We start from the raw sequence: 9,093 nt of genomic DNA, 5'->3' as shown, positions 1-9,093 counted from the left end.
ATGACCACGCATGCAAGATCTTAGTCAGGCCCTTGTCCTGTCCGACAGCCAGTTCGATGCGTCCTACGTCGAGGACTCCCAGCCCCCCTCGATGAGCTCCAAGCTCAAAGACCTTACAGGCACTTCATGGGGTTAGAACACTTGCTCGATCGTTCTGGAGGCAGAGCACATCGGCCATGTCACGGTTAGCTCACTGCCCCTTATTTTTCACACCGACAACCATTGCCTACTCGTAACTAACAACTTTTGTGCTTCTTTCTTGGGACCACCCCAAAGACGCTGAGTTCCTCAACACACCCATCCAGAACTATAACTAGATGCAACATGTCTTCTCCTTCGGGCTGGCAGCCAGTAAGCATGCCATGGGCTCCGGTGAGCCTCTCGATTCGCCCATGCGGAGTTCCCAGGCACCCAGGACGTAGAGGCAGTCATTGATGGCTCTAACAAGCCATTTTGAGAATGTCCCTGTGGTCGATAGGAAGAGGAAGAGGGGCGGCCTAATGAAGGAGGAGATCAGTGTCTTCACCAGCATGACTGAGGCCGTGAAGGAGGTGGCAACCGCCATTAGGGAGAGCAAGTCCATCGACGTCCACGCTGACCTGGACAACGCCGTCATGGAGCAAGGTGGATTCTGCGATGAGGCTCTCATGGCAGCTTTGAGCCACCTGCTGGACAACAAGGCTAGGGTGTTGAGTTTGTCGCCATGGCAAACCCCATAGAGTGCTCTAGCTCAGGAGCTGGCTGTGCAAGCACACTACTAGAGATTGTTGTTGGTTACCGTGTGTATGATCCTGATGACTCCAAATTATGAGATTTTTTTCACCGTCATTTTTGCGCCTACTAGGTAGGATTTGTGAAATTTTATCGTGTTCACGCACTTCTTTTTGTTGATAATCCTTCATGTGGAGATTCATGATCCTGATTCAGACACTACAAAGCACCCTTTTTCTATGTGGGCCTGCGATGGGCCTCCCAGTACCAGGCCTGAGAATTAGACTTTTTTTTTCTCCCTATATTCGCTAGCCCGTTAGTTCCAAGCGAACAGGACATTTTTTTTTTCTCCCTATATTGCGAAGCGATGCTCTCCCGCCGACTAGCGGCCGCCGCCGGCTACGCGAGGCTGCTGTCCGCCTCCGCCCCGGCGGCGTCAACAGGAGGAACTGGAGGGTCGAGTTCCGGCGGGGGCGGGGACACGCTGGGCAAGCGTCTGCTGAAGCTCATCTACCCGAAGCGGAGCGCGGTGGTGGTGCTGCGCCGATGGGCGGAGGAAGGCCGGGCGGTGCACAAGTACCAGCTCAACCGCGTCGTCCGCGAGCTCCGCAAGTACCGCCGCTTCAAGCACGCCCTCGAGGTACGCGCGCGCCATTGCCAACGCGTTGCACCTAGCAGCGCGCGCCCGCCCGCCAACTGTTTGCCGTATTGCCTGTCGACTTGACCCCGCCCCGCCCCGCCACGAATGCAGATTTGCGAGTGGATGAGGACGCAGCCGGAGATCAGGCTGCTGCCGGGGGACCACGCCGTCCACCTCGACCTCGTCGCCAAGGTGCGGGGCCTGGCCAGCGCCGAAAAGTTCTTCGAGGACGTCCCCGAGCGGGCCAAGGGGCCGTCCACCTGCAACTCCCTCCTGCACGCCTACGTGCAGCACGGCGCCCGGGACAAGGCCGAGGCCATGCTCAAGGAGATGGCTGGCGCAGGGTACCTCACCTGCGCACTCCCATTCAACCACATGATGTCGCTCTACATGTCGACCGGCGAGCTGGAGAAGGTGCCCGAGATGATCAAGGAGCTCAGGAGGTACACCATCCCAGACCTGGTCACGTACAACATATGGCTCACCTACTGCTCCAGGAACAACAGCGTGAAAAGCGCGGAGAAGGTCTTTGATCTCATGAAAGATGACAGGGTGGTCCCTGACTGGATGACCTTCAGCCTGCTGGCCAGCATTTACATCAATGCCGGTCTTCATGTCAAAGGCCGGGATGCGCTTGTGGAGATGGAGAAGAGGGCCTCCAGGAAGGAGCGAGCCGCCTACTCATCACTACTCACCATGTACGCAAGCCTGTCAGATAGAGGTAACTTGGACAGGGTGTGGAGCAAGATGAGACAAACCTTCAGGAAGTTCAGTGACGCCGAGTACAAGTGCATGCTTACTTCGCTTACAAGGTTTGGCGATATTGCAGCAGCAGAGTGCGTTTACGGCGAATGGGAGTCAGAGTCAGGAACAAAAGATTCAAGGATCCCAAACACCATCCTTTCATTTTACATCAAGAATGGCAACATGGAGAAGGCAGAGAGTTTTCTTCAATACATTGTGCAGAAAGGAGTCAAGCCCAGCTATAGCACTTGGGAGTTATTCGTTTGGGGTTACCTTGGCAACGACGAGAGGACGGCCAAAGTTATGGAATGCCTTAAGAAAGCATTGTCAAGCTTGGAGAAATGGGAGCCAAACCCGCAACTCGTCGCGGCTCTTTTTTCGCAGATTGAGAAGAGAGGTGACATTGAAGCTGCAGAGGAGCTCCTCGTTGTGCTTAGAGATGCAGGCTATGTCACAACTGAGATATATAACTCAGTCCTGCGCACGTACGCTAAAGCTGAAATGATGCCTCTGATAATTGATGAACGAATGGACGAGGATAAGGTCTCAATGGATGACGAAACTAGGAGATTGTTGAAATCGACTAGCAAGTACCCAATTGGTGAAGTTTCAACAATAATGTCTTGAGATGTAATAATAGGCTGTGTTAGATTGGACGCTCCAGGATGTGATGCTTGTTGATATGACCTGTCATGGTTCATTTGGATTTACAAATCTGAAGCAGAATGATGGCAGGCATAAACTTAACTAATACGTAGCTTCCGTTCTTGGAGTTGAATAATTAACAGTCTTTATGTGTCATCCTTTTTTTTAATAAAACGTCAACTTTATTAATTGGAAATAATAGTTACATCGTCAATAAGAAAAGATACAATTTCAAACATAGGCTCCTCAAACCAATCCCTTGTCACAGAAAATTTCGCTAACCTAGCAAGTTCATGAGCAACCTTATTTGCTTCCCTATTACAATGTTCAAAACTAATAAGAGGGAAATCACACGGAATAAAAAAACAATCATCAAACACTGCCGCCGCCGCTCCTGCGGAATGTTCTCCATTCTTTATTGTGTCAATCACTTTCATATTGTCTGAGTTAATAACAAGACGATTGCATCTCGTCTTTTGTGCAAGTAATAAGCCAAATCTTAGGGTCAATGTTTCTGCTGTCAAAACATGAGCACATCAATCAATCTTCCAATTTCCACCAACAATGAACCTTCCTTTATCATCCCTAAGAACAGCCCCCGTTGTGCCTCTAAGCAGACCATGATTGAAAGAAGCATCAAACATTCAGCTTAACAAAACCTATAAGAGGTCTGCTACATCCCCCAGTTTTACTAATTACCTTCGAAGAGTGGGCATTAACATAGTTTGCTATTATAGCACGAGCCCCCATTGAAGTTTGGTACGCATCTTGAGACTTTTCTTCATGAACCAGCTTACGTGTATCCCACCATAAATACCAAGTTGTTATAGCAATCAGTTCACGTGCATTCTGAAGGCCCAAAATAGCTAAATCTTGATCTGGCATAAGAAGTAAAAACTCAAGTACCGCCTCGCCCGCACGATCAACAACGCAAGCTTTCCTAACCATCTCATACAATCGCTTGCACGATCAACAACGCAAGTTTTCCTAACCATCTCATACAACCCCAGCTTTTTCCAAACCTCTTTCGCCCTCTGATATAGAAACAACACGTGTTCTGTATCTTCTGGTCCATTCAAACATGATGGGCAGATGGGCAAAACTTTCATATGTCTATTAGCAAGTGTAACACAACACGGGAGAGTTTCATGCAAAGTACGCCAAATGGAAAATTTCACCTTTGTTGGACAAGATAATTTCCAAATCCTACCCCAAATAGGATTTACATTAGTTCTACCCATACCATTTGTATGTTGCAATTTTCTCCCATGTTGTTGGTTCCATTCCTCCAAATAAGCCGATCTATGTGTCATCCTTTAGTTATAGCGAAGTACCCCCTCTATAAGAGCATTTAGATCACTATTTTAGTGATCTATAAATGCTCTTATATTTCTTTACGGAGGTAGTAGCAAACACAGCAAGATTAGTTATGAATGGAATTGTACATAAGTTATATATTTGTATAAAGTGACCCTGTTTTAACTCTGAGCAGTACCCTTACATTCAAGTGTAAAGTACTCCCTCTATTCACTTTTGTAAGTCATTTAGGACAGCTGAAATTGAACTGTTTTATGTGCTGTCTTAAATGTCTTATAAAAGTGAACAGAGGGAGTATGAAATTTGTTCATTTCTGTGCTTAAAATACTCTATGGGTTTTGTGTATCAAGAGCAAAAAGTTGTGCGAATCTGGATAGGTTCATATGTCACAAGGATATATTTGAGGCGGTTGCTAAATGCTGCTCTGCTGTGACTAAAGGAACAAGCTTCCATAATTGCAGAAAAGTCAACAGGAAATCATTCATGCTCGATTAAATCAGAGAATGTACGAACTGTTGCTTTCAGAGCTCAAGACAGATCTTACTCCTACAAAATAAGAAACTCCTGAGTACTTCTCTAGAGTTGGCAGTGTCAACTTGACAAAGCAGAGCAAGTTGACCAAAAGATACATCTGAGCTACAAAAATAGGCTATAAACTAAACCAAGCATAACAAAACACCCAAAGTGCTGCGCAAGAAGAACATCTATATGCATCAGGGAGATTGGAGCTCCGCAAAGCGCTTCTCGTTTCCTAGTAGGCAGGAAGACATCCCAGGAAGTACCAGATGAAGATGCATTTCGCCCATCACTCATTTTGCCCACAACTTGGACATAGAAACAACAAATGCCCTTACGATAAGCCAAAATAGGTTGTCCTCTTTCTTCTGCTGTTCCTTCCCAGTTCTCCTGCAGGTCATTAAAGCAGAACATGAGAGAGACAAAAGGTCATGATGCATTGTTGAATATATAAAGTGTAAGTTATTAAACGTTTGGCATGGTTAATCCCATTCCCCTTTTTTTGAGCTGGGTTAATCATTCCTGGGAAAGTAAGCAAGATGTGATTTGGCATGGTTGACCCCAAGTAATCTGATTTTATGCTTTTCTTCTTCCTTTCCTTGCACTTGGCAGTCACCACATCTCTTTCCTCCGACAGTAAATATGCGATATGGCATTTCACTAACTAACCACCCCACAAAAAATCTCGCGCATGCACATAACTACTGCATCATGTGCCGCTGACAGAATGCCAAATGCAGTTATCAATGGAGTATCTACTAGCATGCTATTTCGCAGCTTGATCACCTATAACTGTTCCGAAGCTCCACTTTTGCCTCAATTCGCGCTAAGATGTGCAGGGTAACCTCACATGAGTTTACATTATTACGTGCACTGATTCAAACAATACCTCTACAGGATGTAAACCATGTAACAAAATGCATAATATAGCTTTAACAGGTACAGGAAGATGAGAAACATGATGAATTTTGATTATTATTTTTTACTTACCTAATATGTTATGGCCTTTTGCGATGTATGCAGAAAATTATAAACAGTAAGCATGCAACGCAACTCCGCCTATGTCTTCTAGGCATAGCCGGTCCCAAGCCCGGGTAGAGGAGGAGGGTTGTGATAGGCTTGGCGAGCCAACGTAAAAACTAGCCAGTCCCATAGGTATGAAACCCATTTGAGCGAGAATAGTACTAGGATGGGTGACCTCCTAGGAAGTCCTCGTGAAAGGGTTTCATATCTAAGGGTTGTGATAGGCTTGGCGAGCCAACGTAAAAACTAGCCAGTCTTTTGGGTATGAAACCCATTTGGGCGAGAGTAGTACTAGGATGGGTGACCTCCTGGGAAGTCCTCGTGAAAGGGTTTCATATCTAGCCTACCCCAACTTGTTTGGGATAAAAGGCTTCGTAAGTAAGTAAAGCATGCAACGCAATGTCAGAATGCAAAGTGCATGCCTGCCGATCGTTGTTGTCGCACTTATCCCATGTTCATGATTAGCCTTGCTTGCCTCACGCTCTTCTTCTGTGATGCCAGATACCGATTTCTTGATTTCACTTACATCTTTCTCTACCGTGTTGTGGTTGTATTCCTTTTGCAGAAAACCCTGAAAAGATGCAGAATAATATGAATTGGACATACCAAAATATGCAGCAAATAAATTACAAGAAAAAATGGTCCAAGCAAAAGTAAACACAGTGTGTCATTCGAGGACATAGAATAAATCAGTAAACACAACAATGTCAGAGGAGAGATAATGGTCACTGGAAGATAAGCGATTCCATAAAGGCTATGATACATTGATACATACAACCATACAATCTTATCACATGATTATGCACAGTTTAGTAAAGATGGTGAAATTCTTGTAAAAAACTGCATAGACTTATGGACTAACCTTTGTATCCATTGCTGGTCGAGAGGCAAGATCTTCTGGCTTTCGTTGTTCGTTAGGGCTGGCACCAAGCAGTGGTCGCTCAACCACATCATGATGATCAATGGACACAGCTGATTCTATTGTTGCTGCACTTGTATTCGAGGTATAAGCATCCATTTGAGTTGCAGGTGTTGCAGATCTAAATTGGCCATCTGCAACCTGAACAACTTCTGTCTCGATACTTGATGTTTCAGGTACTATCTCATGCTCCTGTATAAGGATCTGATCTGTCTGAAGAACGCCATTATTTTCTGAGAAAACAATAGCCTCATCAACAGCAGTATTAGTTGTGACACCACATTCGTCAGGTGATGTCACATGCTCATGTAGAAGTGCACCATTTGTTTGAGAAACAACACTACGTTCTGGGGAAAGAGTGACTTCATCAGTGATGCTACTGGTTGTTTCCTCATGCTCATCCCCTGCATTGGTGACCTCAATTTCCTTATGCAAATCAGAAACATGAGCAAGAGATGGGGCTTGCATCTCAGAACTATTAGTCTGAGACTCCCTTGGTTTCCCACGCAAGGCTTCGTCTTGTTTCTCAAGGTTTGGCTCCAAGCATGTTGCATCTGCTACATTCCCATTTTGGAGTACACTGTTCAGAATACCAGATTCCAAGATATCAGATGAGGTCAGTAACTGTTGAGTGCTGATGAAGTTCGTTTGCAATGAAAATGCTTCATCCTTGTCAGACATTTCCAGCACATAATCTTTGTTGCCATGATACCCATCAGACATATCTAATATCTCTATGTTGTCTTGGCCCAATTCATGCCTATTTGATAATTCTGAAGAATCAGGGCAATCCTGAAAACTCAACGTCTTAGCATTCAAGTCACCAGGGCCAAGAACTCTGTTCTCTTGGATGATATCTCTCATAATTTCACGGACTATATAATATGATCCTCCAACTTCCTTGTGTGTAAGATTGACTGAAGGAAATTTCCCGTTGTTTGAAACCCGATACCTGAAATGAGACGACAGCAGCGCCAATTGGATTACTACGAGGAAAAGAAATACTCGACATGCACAAAGCACATATGATGAAACGGGGAAAGCTGGTTTGCTCATATCTTTAACCTCTATAAAATCTTCGTGCAAAACGAGGCTCAAGAGAAAGACACACTCCCACACCGTCGCATTCCAATCAGATAAACCAAAATGCAAAAATAAGAAACAGTGGATAAAATCATAGTCTAGATCACGCCGCAAAAAAAACATAATCAGAATCATAGAACATATAGGTTAAATCATGATTCTAAGAAACAATGCGCTAGAAAAGTAGGCTTGCGACGCAAACTTCCTATAAAGGTTGTAAAACAAACTACCAACAATCGCAAAGCGTGTGAACTAAATCCTAGTAACAAACAGAGGGCACCAAACGTGTGAACTAAATCCTACTAGCAACTTCATTTTAGCACCAACAATCAGAAGGATGAGCATCTTAATTACTCCCTCCGTCCGGAAATACTTGTCCAAGGAATGGATGTATCTAGATGTATTTTAGTTCTAGATACACCTATTTGTATCCATTTCTATGACAAGTATTTCCGGACGGAGGGAGTAGACGGTACAGACCTACACACAGAGAATTCAAAACTACAATTAACTGAGGCGAGAGGGAAAGAGATGGGGGCAGTACATGTCAACGAAGGACTCGACCATCTCCCTCCGCTCCTCCTTGGTCTTCCTCACCCGTGGCTTCTTCTCCTGCGCCTGCACGCAGCACCGCACCGTGCCGAGCCCCTGGGACCTACCAGAGGAAGCAGAAGACGACGACGAAGGGTAGGGCACCCCGCCGCTGCATCTCCCCAAGACGGACGCCTGGGCGCCGACGACCCAGGTCACGCTCCCGGTGGCCTGCATCCTCCTCGCAGACAGCAAAAATGACCACCGCCCTAGGCGCACACACCGCCCGCACCTGCGGCGAAACAAGGCACATGAGAACCGGAGGAGCCACCACCAGAGAAAGGGGGGAAGAGGAAGAAACGCGACACCACCCCACCCAGAGAAGCGACAAAGTGGGGGCGCGGGCGGAACGGAAGGAGGCCGGGAGAAATGAGGGTGTCGAGGGTTTTGTGCGCCGTGGGATGGGAAGGAGGGAGGCGGAGGAGGAGGCGCCGGCGGAGGAGGGGGAGGGGAATGGAAATGAGGGCGCGTAACCCGACAAGATTGGGGTTTTAGGAGGGGACGGGACGGTCGCGGTCCAGGATCTCGCCTCCTCAATCCTCGTCCTAGGTTTTCCCCGGCGTCTCTAGCAGTAAAAAAACTCCAGTGTACTATATCTCACATCTCGCAAAATAACCGCCAATATACAGGACCGAAATGAAAAATCAACCCAACCAGGTCCCGTATATCGGCATGGCACATTTTTTTTTCGCGGTGACCTTCGTATTTTGGCCAGCATCCGGTCCCTCCTTTCCGTTTTGCCCCTCCCTCTGTCCAACGAGCGATTTGACGGGAGGAAAACTTCCTCCCCTTCTGCGCCACCCCTCTGCATCATCGCCGCCGCCAATCCCTCCAACCCCGCGCCGTCTCGCCTCATTGCGCCCCTCAAACGCCGCCATGGAGCCGCCACAGCCCTTGGCAACGT

At 46.7% G+C, this 9,093-nt stretch overlaps 2 protein-coding genes across 3 annotated transcripts; one reads left to right on the top strand and one right to left on the bottom strand.

Moving 5' to 3' along the window:
* Window positions 1-1,019: 1,019 nt before the first annotated feature.
* LOC123106724 (pentatricopeptide repeat-containing protein At4g02820, mitochondrial) lies at window positions 1,020-2,876 on the top strand. Its single transcript, XM_044528813.1, has 2 exons — window positions 1,020-1,351; window positions 1,463-2,876. Exons 1-2 carry the CDS (start codon window positions 1,079-1,081, stop codon window positions 2,720-2,722), a joined length of 1,533 nt encoding a protein of 510 aa, XP_044384748.1. The 5' UTR covers window positions 1,020-1,078; the 3' UTR covers window positions 2,723-2,876.
* A 1,633-nt stretch (window positions 2,877-4,509) lies between these two features.
* Window positions 4,510-8,723, bottom strand: LOC123102668 (uncharacterized). 2 transcript variants are annotated; one of them, XM_044524092.1, is made up of 5 exons: window positions 8,506-8,723; window positions 8,143-8,421; window positions 6,459-7,467; window positions 6,019-6,167; window positions 4,510-4,963 (listed from the first exon to the last, which is right to left on the bottom strand). In XM_044524092.1, exons 2-5 carry the CDS (start codon window positions 8,364-8,366, stop codon window positions 4,867-4,869), a joined length of 1,479 nt encoding a protein of 492 aa, XP_044380027.1. In that variant the 5' UTR covers window positions 8,367-8,421; window positions 8,506-8,723; the 3' UTR covers window positions 4,510-4,866. The 2 variants fall into 2 exon arrangements, with proteins under 2 accessions (XP_044380027.1, XP_044380028.1); XM_044524093.1 differs by having other exon boundaries at window positions 8,501-8,672.
* Between the last annotated feature and the right edge of the window lie 370 nt (window positions 8,724-9,093).

This window comes from Triticum aestivum, chromosome 5A, assembly GCF_018294505.1.
Source record: "Triticum aestivum cultivar Chinese Spring chromosome 5A, IWGSC CS RefSeq v2.1, whole genome shotgun sequence".
NCBI classification, from domain to species: Eukaryota; Viridiplantae; Streptophyta; class Magnoliopsida; order Poales; family Poaceae; genus Triticum; species Triticum aestivum.
Note: the sequence above shows the minus strand (reverse complement) of the source record. Positions and strands in the feature narration are given on the sequence as shown.